At 41.5% G+C, this 18,720-nt stretch overlaps 3 protein-coding genes across 3 annotated transcripts; all 3 read left to right on the top strand.

Annotated features, from left to right (window-relative positions):
* Nucleotides 1-1,222: 1,222 nt before the first annotated feature.
* Nucleotides 1,223-6,847, top strand: LOC308376787 (galactocerebrosidase-like; the record flags this gene model as incomplete). Its single annotated transcript, XM_080853256.1, has 17 exons — nt 1,223-1,360; nt 1,467-1,535; nt 1,632-1,695; nt 2,193-2,306; nt 2,403-2,542; nt 2,711-2,749; nt 2,836-2,963; nt 3,159-3,314; nt 3,638-3,762; nt 3,995-4,122; nt 4,215-4,304; nt 4,402-4,491; nt 4,672-4,816; nt 5,283-5,463; nt 6,065-6,228; nt 6,312-6,388; nt 6,486-6,847. 17 exons carry the CDS (start codon nt 1,223-1,225, stop codon nt 6,627-6,629), a joined length of 1,992 nt encoding a protein of 663 aa, XP_080709382.1. The 3' UTR covers nt 6,630-6,847.
* A 489-nt stretch (nt 6,848-7,336) lies between these two features.
* LOC308377129 (adenylate kinase 7-like) lies at nt 7,337-13,576 on the top strand (the record flags this gene model as incomplete). Its single annotated transcript, XM_080853693.1, has 18 exons — nt 7,337-7,426; nt 7,523-7,699; nt 9,073-9,181; nt 9,326-9,420; nt 9,508-9,618; nt 9,913-9,996; nt 10,098-10,186; nt 10,312-10,402; nt 10,498-10,575; nt 10,977-11,126; nt 11,258-11,386; nt 11,548-11,593; nt 11,895-12,023; nt 12,138-12,203; nt 12,290-12,487; nt 12,640-12,860; nt 13,033-13,191; nt 13,538-13,576. The coding sequence occupies 18 exons, from the start codon at nt 7,337-7,339 to the stop codon at nt 13,574-13,576; spliced, it is 2,061 nt and encodes a 686-aa protein (XP_080709819.1).
* A 1,441-nt stretch (nt 13,577-15,017) lies between these two features.
* Nucleotides 15,018-18,618, top strand: rad51 (RAD51 recombinase; the record flags this gene model as incomplete). The annotated part of the gene is made up of 9 exons (XM_080853486.1): nt 15,018-15,107; nt 15,426-15,563; nt 15,652-15,769; nt 16,106-16,197; nt 16,461-16,555; nt 16,829-16,942; nt 17,213-17,342; nt 17,828-17,949; nt 18,495-18,618. The coding sequence occupies 9 exons, from the start codon at nt 15,018-15,020 to the stop codon at nt 18,616-18,618; spliced, it is 1,023 nt and encodes a 340-aa protein (XP_080709612.1).
* Between the last annotated feature and the right edge of the window lie 102 nt (nt 18,619-18,720).

The raw sequence follows: 18,720 nt of genomic DNA, 5'->3' as shown, positions 1-18,720 counted from the left end.
CCCACCGGCGATTGTTGTTGTTTACGATTTTCTATCAGTTCTCACCACACAACGACGTCTCATCTTTGCTCCTTGAATGTCGATATGTAATGGTACGGAGTTATTGAAACTTACTACGTGTAAAAAAGACTAGAAATTGAATGTTTATTTTTCATTGAATGTTTACATAAAGTTGCACTGGGTGCCTTTAAGGTTAAAAGTTGACTTGGTGCTGACAAGCATGATAATCAAGAATACGCACATAAATACTTTCCTGGGTAATATATGTGAGCACTGGCAGTTGATTATGACAACGCCAGTCCATCGAGCACAGAAGTGGGCTCTGACAGTTAAGATGAATTGTGACTGCATGCATGTGGTGTTTTATTTTATGACCCATGAGTGTCTGCCATACCAAAGCCATTGTGGCATTAGCCCATGGCTTTTTGCCATGGTGAGATCTAGACAGACAGGCAGACAGGCAGGGGCACACACACACACACACACACACACACACACACACTCTCTCTCTCTCTCTCATTAAGCTCCAGAGATTTTTTTGTACATACACCCAACAATTTTTTATGATAGTTCTATAATGTTATTTATTTTATGTAAACTCGTGAATATTGAACCTCGACCAGCAATTGAAAATAGGAAGGTTGGCCGCCCATTTCATGTTGTAGAAAGGTAGCAAGTGGCCATAGGTACGCCAGTATAGGCCTTGCAAGCATCAAGGTCCAGGATGGCGTGTTGAGCCCTTTTCAACCCATGATTATGCCGATTTTGCGGGAAATTGGGAATTGTGTGAATACTAACACCAGCATTGACGTGTTTCATTACAGTCAAGTCATATATACATTATTTTACAGCTCAAAAAACACATCTTCGGGTGCGCTAGAACTTTATTCAAGGCTACCCCCTACTGCTTACGGAATAATGGAACATGGTGCACTGATTCGTCCGTGCTGCAAATATAACTATTTGGTTGTCAACATGAATGCATTAAGGCATTTTCACAGGCATAAATCAACATTTATAATGTTTCCCTTTTGCATAACTCGATGGGGAGAATCAACCTCTAAGTGCGGAAAATAGCGTTCACCCTGACGCACTCGAACAGACCAAAAAAAAGTGAAATAAGGAAGTAGTTGGTCATATGACATTCTGTGCACAGAGTTGAAGTCATTCATCAACAGTTTTGTAAACGTTCTGAAATGCTTCCCACTGTACTGCTCTCTTAATGGCTTCATGCTACTTTGTAACGATTGCTTTCCTCTTTGTGTGGATTTACACAATCGGTGCCGAGTTCTATGTTGTAGATGATCAGATCGGTCTTGGGAGACGATTCGACGGAATTGGTGGTTTAAGCGGAGGAGGGGTAAGTGTTTCCTATCAGAACTGTCTCTCGCCAAATATAGTCGAATATAGATCACGAGGTGAGTATGTTGCATGTCCTTTATGTTACTTTTGTATTCCCTCCTTAGGCTACTACCAGACTTCTGGTAAACTACGAAGAACCGTACCGTACCCAAATATTAGACTATTTATTCAAGGTAGGACTACGTTTATACCTCTCACTATTCCATAGGCTATCTACAGCCTACCAGCTGTCCATAAGTCATTTAAATTTAGCTCTTTTGTTTTTCTAGCCCGACTTTGGGGCCTCCTTACAGATTCTGAAAGTTGAAATCGGAGGAGATGCACAGACAACTGGTATGTTAGGTCATGTCACTTGAATTGACCAATACAATTGGCGGTCAGTCCACTGTTATACAGGTCATAAGCATATCAGTGATGCGTATATATGATGTGGCCTACCTATTTTTGTTGGTATCTTGTAAGGGCTGACTAGTTTTATAATGTGATCTTTATAAGGGGTCCTAAAATGCACTGGCGGTGAACACACAGTAACAATTGCGACATTTTGCTTGCTCATGGCCTTGCTTGAGGTAGCCATAATATAAAGCCAGTAAACCAATGGATATGTATGTCTAAAGTGACACCTCTTGCTTACCAAGAAGACTGATGTACAGCTTTAACGCAGAAATGAATGCAGAGATGTAAATATAAGGTAGACATGGACTGTGTCGCATGGCAGACATGCAAAACATGAAACATATAAAGTGTTATGTAAAACATTAACACGCAAAAAGGCATTGAAGCATTGTGGACTAGTTCTGCCTTTCAAACTGAGTTCTGTTGTCACTCAGATGGAACTGAGCCCTCACACATGCACTATGAAGGCGACGAGAACTTCTTCCGGGGATATGAGTGGTGGCTGATGAAGGAAGCCAAGAAGAGGAACCCGGACATCGCTCTTATTGGTAAGACAATGCAACTGTGCATCAGAGGAAACCGATGGCTTGAAATGTGGTGTTTTTTGGTCCTTGATTGAAGCGTCTGTTTTGTTTGTCTTTCAGGCCTTCCTTGGGCATTTCCTCATTGGGTGGGAAAAGGTCAAGGTTCACCGTACCACTTTCCGGACGTCACCGCTAGTTATGTTGTATCTTGGGTCATTGGCGCAAAGCAGTATCATGACCTGGACATTGATTATGTTGGGGTGAGTGAATTACAGCGGGTAAAAGAAGTATTGAACGCGTCAACATTCTTCTTAGTAAATATATTTACTATGGTGCTATGCGCCTAATTCAGAACTGACTAGATTGCCACGTTTTGACCTAAAAGCTGACTGGTTAATTTCACTCACTCTGTCTTTTCTCTTCTGTAGATCTGGAATGAAAAGACGTTTAATGCGGATTATATAAAGGTAACAGATTATATCCAAAATGTTTTCGTTCTCAAACTTTCCAAGTCTTTTCTCGTTACTGTAGTTATATCCCTTGTTTTGTCTAGATTTTACGAAGCACTTTAGATAAGGCTGGCCTTCCTGACGTGGGCATCATTGCTGCTGATGGAAACTGGGACATATCAGTTGCCATGGAAATGGATCCCCATCTTTACGGGGCCATTGACATCATTGGGTAAATTCCAGCAAAGTCATATTGCTATCCTGTTATGTGCTGTATGTTTTGAATATTCTTATCTGTAAATTACACAGACACACCAGCTGAACTGATTTGGTATTGAAAATCAAAAGCTCTTTGCACAATAGATGTGTTTTTTCATAAAACTTAAGAAAGAGGTTGCTGACAATAGCTCCCTATTGGTACTCCCAGGGTTCACTATCCAGGCACGAAGACTATTCCGGAAGCCTTGTGGACAAAGAAGAAGCTTTGGTCCTCTGAAGACTACAGCACCTTTAACAACGACGTTGGTGCAGGATGCTGGGCTCGCATTCTCAACCAGAACTATGTCAATGGCAGGATGACCTCGTAGGTTGCCCATTTACATTTTGTCATTTATCAGACGTTTTTATCCAAAGCGACTTACAAGGATGTATACACATTTTTGCAGTTACACTGATGGCACAGTGCACATCAGCAGCAATTAGGGTTCAATTCAGTGTCTTGCTCAAGGACACTTCGACAGGGAATCGAACTAGCAACGTTGTGATAACTAAGCGACTTGTCTTCCTCCTGTACCACTGCCCATCCCCCCCTCATTTCAATGCTTGTGATTTCCCTCTCGGACTTGGACCAAGGACTTCAGTAGAGCTCACCTGCTCTACCATTATGTGTATCTGTTTTATTTTCAGCACCATATCCTGGAACCTGGTGGCAAGCTACTATGAGGATCTCTCATTTGGACGGGATGGGCTGATGACCGCAGAGGAACCGTGGAGCGGGAACTATGTGGTGGAGTCACCCATTTGGATAACAGGTGTGGTATCAGTTTCTTTTCAATTCAATTCAATTCAATTTTATTTGTATAGCGCCATAACAATACAATTGCCTCTAGGCGCTTAACAGAGCCCAGAGCCTAAAGCCCACAGTCTTTTCTCTCCTCCCTTCTTTCCTTCTCTCTTTCTTTTCCCAGCTCTTTGTTTAATAATTACTGTGTGAAATGGGAAAACAATTCCTAAAATGTGACCCAGTTTCTCATTACATTGCAGCTCACACCACACAGTTTGCAAAGCCTGGCTGGAGGTATCTGCAGACCATCGGGAACCTAACTCATGGCGGAAGCTATGTATCTCTGACAGACGGGAGAGGGAATCTTACAGTTGTCATAGAAACTATGGTTAGTGTATGGTGAAGTATATGTACCTGTACACAGCATATCCTTGGCATTACAATCTGAGGGTCACTGTTTTTGTTATTACTGTTTTCCAGACTCACGATCACTCCCAATGCGTTAGACCTCCGCTCCCACTTTACAAAGTGTCTCCTCAAAATGCAACATTTAATCTCAAGGGCTCTTTTGTAAGTCAAATCGTCCCATGCTTCTTCAGGTGTAAATAATGGCCTGGTCTGCTCACAAAATCAAAACCTGAATGTGATCTGCATTTACTTGCCGTAGGCAACAGTCACTGAGCTTCAGCTGTGGTACTCCAAATTTGACTTCAAGAGCTCGAAGCATACCCTCTTCAAGAAACTACAGCCTGTCAAGGTAAAAGTGTGTTTTGGACTCTACCGTCACATACTGACTGCACTCTCTAGCCAAATAATCAAGAATGGCCTTTCGTGTTGTTGTTAAACCTCTGTTGGCTCATTCTGTATTTGCGTGTTTATGTGTAGTTATGTTGGGGAAACTGAAACGTAAAGCACAATCTGCTGAATCTTCCCACAGGCCTTTGGTGGGTTCTTCACCTTGAGCTTAGGTGTCGATGAGGTTTACACCTTAACTACGATCACGACTGGACAGAAGGGCCATTACACAGACCCGCCTAACTCATCCCCGTTCCCTAAAAAGTATTTTGATGACTTCAATGTCCGTAAGGCCCTTCCGCTGTGCTTAATTTCATTCAGCCATGTTTGACTTCTTTATCCTCTCAGAACCAGAAGACAGTACTAAAGAAAATAGTTCTTTAGTACAGGGGTTTTCAACTGGGGGTCCGTGGTCCCCTGGTGGTCCGCGGCGCCATTGCAGGGGGTCCGCAACATGAGCCTATGTTGATCAGTTCACCATTGAATTTTTTTTTTTATACATTTCTTTTTGATATTTCAAGACATTTCCAGATTACACTGTCAAGTGCTACAGGCGGAATATGGGGGGGCGTGGCGGTGGCGGTTACAAACATGCACGCATCAGTGGGCCATAAATTACTTTCTAGTCAGAATGGTGGTCCCTGGGACAAAACCAGTTGAAAACCCCTGCTTAAGTACATGCCTGTCTGTGTCCTGTCAGGATGAAAGAGGAAAATGTTTGACCTTTTTCATGTTTTTATTAATTTTCTTTAGGGAATCCTTCCTTTGATGAGGCTCCCTTCTTTGCGGATCAAACCGGCGTGTTTCAGTACTTCCAAAACCTGACCGACCCCGGGCCTCATATCTTCACGCTACGACAGGTCGTGCCCGAGCGCCCAATAGCCTGGGCCAATGACGCAGATCAGACCATTAGCATTATCGGAGACCACAGCAGGTATGTTCACTCGCTTTGATTAAAATAAACTTAATGTGACAGGAGACAGCTGTAGATCTGGTCACTTGTAGTTCGATAAGAGTTTAAAATGGTCAAATGACTCCACGGTAGTCCAGGAGTTGTATTTGCATTGGGGTAGGGTGTAGTACCTGCCCTGCTCTCCCCTACCCTTTGTGGAAGTCGTGTGTGTTGTGTTCTATATAATGCACCACCACTAGGTGGCGACTACGCGTTGAATGTAAGATGTTGTAGTATCAAAGAAGATGATTCAGAATTGAGAAGAAGTAAAGAAAGAAATGAGGAATGACGTGTCCGTGTATTAATCCTGAACTACTAGTTAAAGATAACAGTTTAGTTTAGTACAATACTACTTTATTAATACACCTGGAACATATCAGTGTGGAAGTCATATCATCTCACCTTTGACAGCATGTCTTGCTTGCACTCTCACTTTCTACCCTCCCACCACTCTTGCAGTGTGGTGCATACTGGAGTGTTCACAGTTCATGAATGATTTATTTTATGGGTCTCAATATTAATAACGTGTGTGAAAAAAATGTAAAATGGGTATAATAACCCACTTGTTTTCTTTTTATTTCAGAGGAGATGTGACAGTGACCTGTGACGTCTTAATTGAAACCGTGAACACAGGAGGCGTGTTTATTGCTGCAAGGGTGGACAAGGGAGGGGAGTCTGTCAGGGAGGCTATGGGAGTCTTCTTTTGGGTGTTTGCCAATGGCACTTACAGGGTAACCAATGATATTGGTAAGTGACACACTTCAGTAAATGTAATTATATTTCCGTATACTGACAAACTGATTCAAAGCCATGTACGTCTTTATTATTAGGTGGGAAGATGGTACGAGCAGAGGGCTTATCGGGAACAAAAGCAGGAAAATGGCACACTCTGACCCTCACAGTCAAGGTAATAGTCAACAAGAAAAACTGAGTGCGCACTGTAGTTATCAACTTGCTCATAAACTGTTGCTTAAGTATACTTGTCGTGTTGTGTTCATCTACAGGGGCAGTTTGCTCATGGAATGCTGAATGGATATTTATTGTGGAAGCATGCTGTGATTCTAAATCCAAGGAATGGATGGGCTGCCATCGGAACATACTCTTTTGAATATGCCCAGTTTGATAACTTCCAAGTGGTGGCAGACTGAGTAGCTGCTGCTCCTCGCAAGGACACTGTGAATAATGAAGTTCCCAAGTGTGACCTAAGTTGTGTGGACAATCACAGCCCCACACTGGACTTGAACTCCTAATCTCAGGCATGGGAGGCGGACATGCTAGCAATGATGCTAAAACTCATGGATGCTAGAAACTGTCGCCAGCATGTCTCTTAAGTTGTCAGGGAGTAAGGTTTCCTCACTGCACAGCACTGTACCCACTGGCTACCATTACACTAGCACATAATTGTGAGCTCTGCCTTGTTACAAAATAGCCTGACAGGGCATGGCGTCGGGCTGCATAATGTGGTCTCCTTCATGAAGATTATCTTGTCCCGGTCACCAGTGGAGTTTTATTTACTAATCTCTAACTAACAAAGTTTTCCCTGCTTTTTTAAGTTTTAATTGAACATAGATTCAGTGAAGGTGAAGGGTTATTATGAAATCAATGAAAATGAATGTAAAATCAAGGAAAGGGATAGCCTACATTTGACATTTATAATTATCACATTCCATGAATCCGTTGCCATTTTATTATATTTCTACAATTTTTTACGATTGTACATTTGTTTGCAATGGAATGATTCTTATTTTTTTAATAAAGTTGGATTGAATGACTCAGTTCTTTGGGTGAGTGGACAGCGCAGCACAATATTTTCAGCCTTGACAACAGTGTCGCTTCTGCATAGCAACGGTAAACTATGGCAGACTACAAGGAAGGAGCTGAAAAGCGTTCAAAACGAATATTTGTTAACAAAGTACATTCGTATTCATCGAAGTACATCGCAAAGGTAAATACTATAAATTGTAACCTTATTATGTAGGCATTTACTGTTTTTCCCCATAATTTGTCCTTTTGACACCTGTTTTCATTCGTAATGGGATAGTTTCTGTCGACCTGTGTCGCTGGCGATTCTTTGGAAAACAACGAAGAGGAAGAGGATGAAGCCAGTCTCTCTCAGGATAAAGAGAATCCAGCGTTACAAGAACGAACCTTTCAGATTGTTGGGACTTGCGCAAACACTGACGGAGAAAAACAAAGTTTTACAGTTGAAGAATATTCTGTAAGTTTCCATAGTGCACATACTTTTAAGTCCGGAAATGCTGGGATTGAAGGCCACGGGGTCATTTGAAATATTAATCTTGTTAAAGAATTTTGATTCAATTCAGCCTGAACCCCCCTAGCAGAAGCGAAGGAAGGAGAAAAAGAGAAGAGAGAATCAGGAGCATGCGCATGAATTCATACACGTATTAAAGGATAAAACATATTAGCATATTAGCAAAGCGCAGCATATAGCCTAAACATGATCACAAGAAACATAGAAGAACATGAAATATAAATAATTAATAGTGGATACAAATGGAGAGAGCCAGCATTCAAAGTTGTAGAGAAGCTTAGTGGGTATACAGTGTCCTCATAAGGTTATTATTATAAGGATGAGCAGAGCAATGAAGCAGAAAACTATGTCAGTGATGTCATTTGTTGATATTATGGGTATAAAGGTTGGCATAAAATATGTTTCATGAACATATTACAATATGCGCACAATAGTTTAGTGGGAATGAGCAGCTGTTAGCCGAGGATGGTGCCCCTGGGACTTTGTTCCTGGGTTAGGATAAGGGTAGGAATTGGATACAAACCCAGGTTAGGGAAATGGAAATGGAAGGGGAGTCGTAGAGCTCACAGGATTATGAACCTGGATTAGGATAAAGGAGGAAACTGCGATACGAACCCTGGTGACCTAGTGGCATGACCACCTCATCTGTATCAACAACATAGTACAATATGATAAATAGAGAGAGGAAGAGGTACAAGTTGCCCAGCATGGTCAATTTTAATTCATTTTAGTTACACACAGGAAACGTTTTTTATTTCCTTGTGCTATTTACTGGGCAATTATTGGGTTTGGGTTAAGATGGACTGTTATCTTGACTAAACTTGGATTTGTGTCAGCGCCATTGGTAGATAAATTAAATGACCACACCGTCAGTGCCAATGAGAAAGAGCAGGAGAACAAGCCTGTCTGCGCCCCCCACCCACCCACACACACACACACACACACAGCCTCCTCCCCACCCACACACACAGCCTCCTCCCCACGGTGACGCCAGAGGGTGAGAAGGTGTATGACAATTTATAAATCATGCCTAGATTCATAGCCACAGGCTCAATAGTAGTGTCTAAAGGATGCATGGAAGAGGAATGTTTATGGACTAGAAGTCCTTCTTTGAACCTTAGTATGCAGATTTCTTCACTGATGAGCTTGATGTCTTAAAAAGTGAACTGAACTTTTATTCACTGACCATTCATTTTAATGACCATTGGGTAGTTCAATGTAACCTTTTTATCTTGACAATGATTGTTCCGTAGTCAGCACAGATAAATGGATTGAAAAAAAGTAAAATGTCCTGGTCTCCCGTTTTTTATGTATTACAGTCGGATAACAAAGATGAACTTTATAAACGACTGACGGACTGTGATGTTATAGTGTATAACATTACAGAGGATGCTAATGAACTAAATGAGGCGACATGGGCTATCACAAGTAGGTGGATTATTAATTTTGGCCTTCAGAAAACATTTAATAGTTTTCTAAAGAAAGTAATTTGTAGCAATTAATTTAGATTTAGCTGAATCTTTTAACAGATTTTTTTCAAACACTATGCATGTCGCTTTGTATTCTAAACAGCCCTTCATGGTTACATTGAGCATTTCGGAGCCCCAAAGATCTTTATTCTGGTGACACCACTGATGACATGGGCCTTGACCAGACATCCAGATCCGGTCAGTAACCTGTTGGTAATGGCAGTCCATAGTCTTCACAGTGATGAATGAACACATTTCAGTTGTGACTGTAAATGTTTTATCCAGGATGCCCCTGACCTAGCGCTAACAGAGGATGATTTCAGGAGACGGAAGCCACATGCAAACTACAAAGAACTTTCCCTTCTTGAGAAAACTGTGCTCAGGTTGGGTAAGACTGTAAGTAAAGGTGTCACTCAGGTGTAGGCTATTAGCCACTTTGTGAATGCCATATTTTGCTTCCTCCAGTTATAGTGTTTCGTTATACATCAAGAGAGAGCAATAAGTGGAAGGTTCCATGTTATTTTGAACGTGAGAAATATCCTTGGAATAGTTGTTGAACATAAAGAAAAATAAATTGCCTCTACTGCTCAAATTGCCGCTATTGCATTATCATTCTGAGCGGCTTTTGTCCCCCAAATCACATACAGTACTTCTGTTCTCTGGTCTACATTCACAACAACTTCCTTTCAGAGAAAATCAAGACTGTCCACATATGTGGTGACGTCAGGGCTGCAGTACGGCATGGGGGAGGGAATTTTCCACCCCTTTTTCAAGGTACCATAGCTAAGTCTCTAATGCACAAATGTAGAAGAACTTGGATCATGTCAAGTCAATTCTGTCTCCATTTAATGTCTTTTGCAAACTTCCTCCACTAGATGGCGTGGCTTGGACAAGTGGACACAATTCCCATTTATGGGAATGGCAGAAACTTTGTGCCCACCGTTCACATCAATGACCTAGCAGGGTATGATGTTTTTGTCCTCAAAAGATCTAATGTAATTTGAATAAGACATATAATATTATCTTTTTGTCCATTTTCTATGCATAGTTCTACATTTAATTCAAAATATATATTTTCCTTACATCAAGGGTGCTTCAAAATATAATTGATAACAAGCCGAAAGAACTTTTCTTTTTTGCTGTGGACAATTCAAAGAATACATTGGAGGATATAATAAAGGTAAGACACTTTACGTGCATAGATAAATAGATTACAAAAATGTGTTGATGTACTGGAACTGACGTATTTGTATATTTCTGATTTACCCATACTAGGCAATCAGCATCAGCCTTGGCACTGGGAAAACTGACATGGTTTCAAAGGAAGCAGCCCTACAAGCAAAGGTGTTAACGGTACTTGTAGTTCACTGCTTACCACACTTATGCCACACTTATGGAACAGCCTCCATGACCACCTAAGGGCAACGCAGACGCTGGACTCCTTTAAAGCTGGACTTAAAACATTTTTATTCAGGAAGGCATTTCTGGCCTTGTTTTAAATCTTTTCTGTTATGCTTATGTTAAAAAAATATATATTTTATTGTATTATTATAGTTAGTTTCTAATATGTAGGCACTCTGAGATTCCTGTGAATGAAAAGTGCGTTAAAAATAAAATCAATTATTATTATTATTACCAATCCTGGGTTACACTGCTCTCTCGGGACAGACTAAGGGTTATTTGTCACTGGGTCCTCTGGAACTGTTTTGGTCTGATTTTTGTATGTGTATTTTTGTCGTTTTTCTGTCTTACAGCCAGCAGAGCTTGAATACCTAAGCATCAACCTCCAGGCTGAGGCCTCTTCTGCGAAGAACAATCTCAATGTGCAGTGGGTTTGCGAAACTGGATTTGTGGAGAATATACATCACGTCATTAGAGAGTACAAACATACCAGGCAGTTACTGGTAAGTTAGCATGTGTGTATGGGGTTTAATCTGTGGCCAACTCACAACTCACACATAAGTTAGAGTAATGCAGTTTGCTCAACAAACATTTTAAGTTAGATTCTTTCAAATCCTCCCATTGTTTAATACAGCCAATCAAAATGTGCCTTCTTGGACCGCCTGCTGTTGGGAAAAGCACTGTGGCCAATAAACTGAGCAGATTTTACAAAATACATCACATCGACGTCAAGGCCATATGCGATGAGAAGATTAAATCTTTGGTAAGACATTTGGCATGAGAAAATATATCGTTTTGTGCTTTTAAATGGCTTTTCCTATTGAAAAACTTTTAACTTTTTTGAACTTTATTAGACTTTATTAGGCTGCAGTGACAATAATTGTTTCCTAATGTAGTAATTTCATGAACAGATTTTGATTACAGAGTCCTACGGATGATCATGAAACTGACGACACAGCGAAAGCAGCTGGTAAGAGCGTTATAGCTGAGTGTTGTTTAAGTGCTACTTGTATGATCTCTGTTAGCTGTAATGCTACCTACCATTACAGTTGATACTTGTGAAAGTGAATGCTGATTTTGTTTCACTATGTATTTGTTCTACTTGGTTGCGTTAAGATTCAAAGTTCTGTAATTGCCAGTTATAGAATAAGATGTAGAACATCAGTCTGCAGTCTAAAGAAAGAAAGGCTAAATAACTTCTGTTTGGGAAAAACACTGAATGAAACTGTCTTATACGTAGAGTTGTTGATGCCAATTTTATCTACTTACAGGAGAATTGGATGAAACAACTCTGTTTTACCTCATCAGAAATGAGTTGACTTCCATGCCCTGTCAAAACCACGGGTTTGTCCTAGATGGCTTCCCCAAGACTTATTCAGAGGCTAAAGACTTCTTCTATGGTACTCTTCCCCTATTCGACTCTTCAGGCAGTGCCAACATATTGACTGGATTGCCTTTGTTGCATATATATTGAAATTCAATCTCTATTCATCTTATTCTGCAATTATATCTAGATGACAGTATTGGATATGAGGACCAAAGATCAGCAATGCATATTTTTAATGCAAACATTATGCCAGGTCAGTCTAAAAAAAAAAATAAATAAACGTAATAGCGTACACTCACCCCTCCACTTCTCAGACTCATCCTCTTGTATCCATTGCAGAATATATTTTCTCACTTGATGCCACGGATGAGTTTCTGAAGGAGCGAGTCCTTAACCTGCCTGAGAGCACTGCAGTGCATATGGGCTACACTCAAGAGAAGTTCCTCTCCGACCTGGCGGCGTTCAGAGCGGCCAACGTTGAGGATCAGACAGTGCTCAACTACTTTGATGAGCTGGAAATCCACCCGGAACACATAGGTGATTGACACACACATACAGAGACATGTACAAAGACACGTACACAGACGCAAACAGCCAAAACTACACAGTCGAAGGACATTCTGTTATCAGAAATGAATCTTGAGCAGCGTGGTGTCGTTTTGAGACATTCTGATGTTTTTTTTTTTTAGAAAGCAGTGATGCAGAGGATCTTGACAACCTTGGCATTTTTGAACAAATGGTTGCCATAATTGGGGAACCCAAGAACTATGGGCTCACACCTGAGGAGCACAAGGCTGCGGAGCACAAGGCTAACCCCCTAAGGAAGGAGCTGCTCGAGCAGGAGGCAACCGAGAGGAGGCGCGTGGAGGCAGAGGAGGACGTCAGGATAGCCATCGAGCTGGAAAATTGGGTGAGTATGTGGGTGAGAACAAACGAGCAACAATATTTTTTGTGTGAATCATTAGTTCTTTTTTTTTTCTTCTAATAAAAAGTATTTGTTGTTTATTTCCATTCTTTGGCGGTATTTTTGAGCAGACTAAATGTTTTATTGGCCATCTCTATTTTCCTTTGTGTGCCTACAGAAAAAACACGTGACTGAGGTGAAAAAGCAGGAGAACGAGCTGCTTGAAGCACGCTCCTTTCCTCTGCGGAACTACCTGATGAAGTATGTCATGCCCACAGTCTCCCAGGGACTGCTGGAGAGCTGCAGAGCTAAGGCAGATGATCCAGTGGACTTTCTGGTAATCCCCCCCCCCCATATGTTGTCTTCTGGATTGTATATGTTTCTGTAGCATTAGACATCTCTGCAGCAGTCTATCGTTTTAACAGTCACCAATGTGTTTAGCTTATACCTTCTAGTAGTTAATATTAATGGGAGAAAAAGAACAGTCTCTTTGGTCTGGGAACTCACACACTGACCGTTTATTTTGCGCATGCTCACAATATCATCCCAGTGCACGCAGGCATGCATGTTCTAATATGACATCACTACATATATACTATTATCATGGCGTTGCTATATTACATGCTCAACAATTTCTGTGTGATTCCTGATTCTATATGTTGAATTGTGAATTTGTGTTACAGGCTGAATATCTCTTGAGGAACAATATGGAAGATCACTGATCCGTGATCGATCGTCATTAGATTTTGGATTGTAGGACTCGATGAAAGTCGTTCACTAATGTGTGCAATGTTTGTTTCTGTTGAATAAATGTTCTTTTATTTCTTCAAAAATGTTGTTTGCAATTGAATCTGATGGAGAGTGCTTGAAAGATTGCACAGAAAGCATTGTGTTACCAATTATGTATGCCTTTGTATACTTACTGATCAGAAACATATTTTAAAACATTAACATTGTTTGACAGTTTTACAAGCATTGTCTTGCTCAAGCGTGACATTTTTAAATAGAAAAATACAAAATTATGTTTTTAGATCTGTTATATTGCTATATGGCGGCGTGCAGCAGGGGTCTGGGGCATTGAGGACAGGCCCAGGCACATACTGGGAGGGGTCTGTGCCTCGGCAAGGCACACGATTAGTTAAAGCCACTGAAACGTCATTACGTTGTGGATCACGTTACAGCGAGCGGGAAAATTCAGCTCAGTTGTTTGATAACGTTACTGAGGAGAGGTAAGTTACACTGTTTTGTTTAGCTACTGAAATAATACAAATACTCGTACGTAGTGAAATCATGTAATTTGTGTTTGGGAAGGAACATTGTGTCCTCTTTTCAGGATTCGTTTGCCATTTGTTGATTTTGAAAGAACTTGGTTAAGCGTTAGAAAACAGCTAGCTATTTCAGTGGTCGAGGTGATTATTGATGTAACGTAGTTTTGCCTTAAATGATAACGTTAACGTTGTAGTTACCTGGACAGTAGTTTTGAGTATAGCTATCCATCCGAAAATTACATCTAGATAGCTGCCATGTGTTGCCATTTGATGTCAGTACTTAACGTTGCTGTTCAATGCAAGAATATCTGCTGACGTTGATTAGCAAGTTGGATATCTAGCTTTCTGCCAGAAATGTTGTTGTGTCTAGCAACCCTGCTAAGAGCGAGGGCTTTATCAAGGGCACAGCGTTAGGAGATTTTAGAAAGGAACTTTAGCTACCTGGCTTACGTTTGATTGTATGTCACTCCGTGTTGGAAAGCTGTCCTGTTTGTATAATTTAATTCAACTGGTATTTTATCCATACCAGTTATCCTTATGAGACGTAATATCACATGCGACACGAAGACGATGGTTAACTAACCAGCCTAACTTAGTTCTCATCTAATTAGTTGGCGGAACAGTGTTTTTCTACAATGCTCTGAAAGGAATTCGGATGTTGGTTACGTTAATAATCACAAACTAGCTAACTACTACAGTAGCTAACATCAAGGTAACGCTGCTTGTTAACATTTTTCCTATGAAACTATCATTTGTATTGCGTTATTTAAAGTATGTTAAAAATGTGTTTTACTTTTACAAGTATGTAGGCAGCTAACCTTAAACTGAATTTTATAAATTTCAAGCTGTCATATTCCGTTTTCCTTACACTGAAGTACTCTTTGCACAGAACACGATGGCTATGAGGAGTGAGGCCAGGGTGGAAGCAGCAGTAGTTGAGGAAGAGGAGGAGAGTTTTGGGCCCCAGCCTCTGAACAGACTTGAGGTATACTACAAACACGTTACTGTTCATGACAAACACGTTTTGAGACATTTATTATATGTAATAGCTGTTTGTTGTGAATCTGTTGTGGGGAAACCTATGTCATAGACAGTTCTACTTGTAGTATTCACAGCTAGAGCAGTTTGCCCACAGAATCAATATATGTTCCACAAATATCTCACAGTTAATGTCATTCTGTAATTGGAGGGGGATAATCTTCTTTAATTTAAACATTTCTGAAGTATAACTGACAAAGTGAGCCTCTTTTATCAAGTTATGAAAAATCCATAGTTGACATCTCACATTTTCCGTTTCTCACAGCAATGTGGCATCGGTGCCAGTGACGTAAAGAAACTGGAAGACGCTGGCTTTCACACTATCGAAGCTGTTGCATATGCTCCAAAGAAGGAACTTCTTAACATCAAGGGCATCAGTGAAGCAAAGGCAGAGAAGATTCTGGTGAGACATTTACTGTAATTAAAGTGACCAACATTTTTCTTCACTTCCACTGTTCCATTGGAATTCACTCGTATTATGGGCTCTGTAGGTTGAAGCAGCCAAACTAGTGCCTATGGGGTTCACCACAGCAACAGAGTTTCACCAGCGACGGGCTGAAATCATCCAGATCTCCACAGGCTCCAAGGAGCTAGACAAACTACTTCAGGGTGAGTGTGGAAAGTTCAGGAGATCTTAAACCAAACTGTTTCTCCTGTTGTCTGAGCAAATATTAACAACAGCTCTCAGTGACAAAAGGGCTTATACCTTGGTTTGATTGAGCTGAAATACAGAGCCTCTGGAACAACAGAACTTTTTAGTTCCACCCAGCACTGTACATCAGTGGAAGCAAAGCGTTTGTGTTTGCGCGTGCATCTTGAGGCTCATGACTCTGTAAGAACTGGAGTAAAATGTATCTAACTCATATTAACCTGTGTGGATTATGATCTTTTCTCTTTATTTTTTTCTTTATTTCTTTTCTCTCGCTCTCTTGCTCTCTTTCTCAGGTGGCATTGAGACAGGCTCCATTACGGAGATGTTTGGGGAGTTCAGAACAGGAAAGACGCAGTTGTGTCACACCCTTGCAGTGACATGTCAGGTAATTCGTGGTCAAATAATTTGAAGTCTGCAGTGAGTGACCATCCACTGTTCCACAGTCCATTTGAATGTGGCTAAGAGGAATCTTTTGTTGTACATTGACCACTGAGAATCACTTGCTTCTGAAAAGCATGACAAAATGGGGTTGAGGGTGACCATGTTCAAAATAGAAATACTGGTGTTGCACGTTATGAAATGGTCATTCAACTTCAGAGGAAGTGTGTTGTAAATGTTGTGTGACGTTTTCTGTTTGTCCTTCCTCAGTTGCCCATTGACCAAGGTGGTGGAGAGGGTAAAGCCATGTACATAGACACAGAGGGGACCTTCAGACCAGAGAGACTGCTAGCCGTGGCTGAGCGGTATGGCCTTCTGCTTTAAACGCATAACTTTGATTTTGAAACATAAAATGCATACATCATCTCAAATAAAACTGAGAAAATGTCAGGTGTTGCCTTACACATTGAGTATTTCATAAGCATTCTGTGGTTTTGGTTCCAGGTATGGGTTAGTGGGGAATGATATTATTCTTCAACATGCAACCATCATCTCAAATTAAACTGAGAAAATGTATGTCAGGTGTTGCTTTTACGTGTTGAGTATCTTCTAAGCATTCTGCGTTGTTTTGGTTCCAGGTATGGGTTAGTGGGGAGTGATGTCCTAGACAATGTAGCCTACGCCAGAGCCTTCAACACGGACCACCAGACTCAGCTGCTGTATCAGGCATCTGCCATGATGGCTGAATCCAGGTAGGGTCTCCTCCCATTCAGTCCAGGGATCTACTGCCATGCTCTGAACTGCATGGACCCATTAATTGTCTGTGGTTACCTTGTCCCACATCTAACCCATCAATCATTCTCCCCTAGAGCTGTTTACCTCCAGAAACTAAGCTGTGATCCATCAAGTTGCGCTAAATGCTATGTTTGTACTTGTTTCCATCAGCTGGGAAAAAAGTAACGTTTCTGAAGGCCAAAACTTATAAGGATGAACTAAGAACTTCTCCCATCTCTCCCCATCAGATATTCCCTGCTGATTGTGGACAGTGCCATGGCGCTGTACAGGACAGACTACTCCGGCAGAGGAGAGCTCGCCGCCCGCCAGGGCCACCTGGCACGCTTCCTGCGCATGCTTCTGCGCTTGGCTGATGAGGTGGGTGGGTCCTGCAGTGTTTGGGCCTTTTTATCATTCTCCCGCAGGAACTTTATTCTTTAAATCCCTGTGTAGCGAAGGGAGAGACAGGAGGGAGAGACAGGAGTCAACCCACACAGACTTGAACCCGGGTCTACAGGGAGCTAAACCTGCACGCTAGTCAGGCTCAATGGCATGGAAGTCGGAGCACATACTCTTGTGTAGTGACGGCACATCGTCACAGCCTGTAGTTCAGACCTTTTTAATTTCAGAAATGTAGTCACGGTGAAATGACTGAAATTAACCCACAGTCTGAGATGTTCCATCATGGCAATTTGTTCCAACAGTGCAGTCAGAAAGCATACCACAAACAACTGTCTGGTGATGAGTGCTTTCGTAACCCTTGCTTTCGTAATTCTGTCTGTCTGTCTGTCTGTCTTTCTGGCTGTCCGTCTGTCTGTCTTTCTGGCTGTCCGTCTGTCTCTGTGCCTCCTGTCTTGTGGCAGTTTGGAGTTGCGGTTGTCATCACCAACCAAGTGGTGGCTCAGGTCGATGGAGCGGCCATGTTCTCAGCCGACCCAAAAAAGCCCATAGGTGGCAATATCATGGCACACGCTTCCACTACAAGGTACGGCCAAAGCATCTGTGGTGTTCTTGTAAAGCATCTGTGGTGTTCTTGTAAGGCATCTGTGGTGTTCTTGTAAGGCATCTGTGGTGTACTTGTAAGGCATCTGTGTACTGTTAAAAAAACCTGTGGTGTACTTGTAAGGCACCTGTGGTGTACTTGTAAGTCATCTGTGGTGTACTTGTAAGGCATCTGTGGTGTACTTGTAAGGCATCTGTGGTGTTCTTGTAAGGCATCTGTGGTGTACTTGTAAGGCATCTGTGGTGTACTTGTAAGGCATCTGTGGTGTACTTGTAAGGCATCTGTGGTGTACTTGTAAGGCATCTGTGGTGTTCTTGTAAGGCATCTGTGGTGCACTTGTAAGGCATCTGTGGTGTACTTGTAAATCTATTCTTGTAGACCCCAGAAATTAAATTATGTACATTTAAAACAAGCATAAAAGGCCGTTTAAGAAAGCAGCCTTTGTTTGTCCCGTCTTGCCTAAACTGTCATGTTTTTGTCTCACACTCATCATTCTATTCCTGTTTTTCGTTATTGTATCCCAATAGGTTGTACTTGAGAAAAGGCAGGGGAGAGACGAGGATATGTAAGATCTACGACTCCCCATGTCTACCGGAGTCGGAGGCCATGTTTGCCATTAATGCAGATGGTGTTGGAGATGCCAAAGACTGAAAAGCAGTGTTTCTGTTCTGAGGAGCGCGCACACAAACACACACACACACACATAAAGCCGTTTGGATCCGCACAGCTTCAGTATATGATGCCCTGGTGGAA

This window comes from Sprattus sprattus (genome assembly GCF_963457725.1).
Source record: "Sprattus sprattus genome assembly, chromosome: 16".
Classification (NCBI taxonomy): domain Eukaryota; kingdom Metazoa; phylum Chordata; class Actinopteri; order Clupeiformes; family Clupeidae; genus Sprattus; species Sprattus sprattus.
The sequence above is the reverse complement of the archived record's forward strand: the minus strand, read 5'-3'. Positions and strand labels throughout refer to the sequence as shown.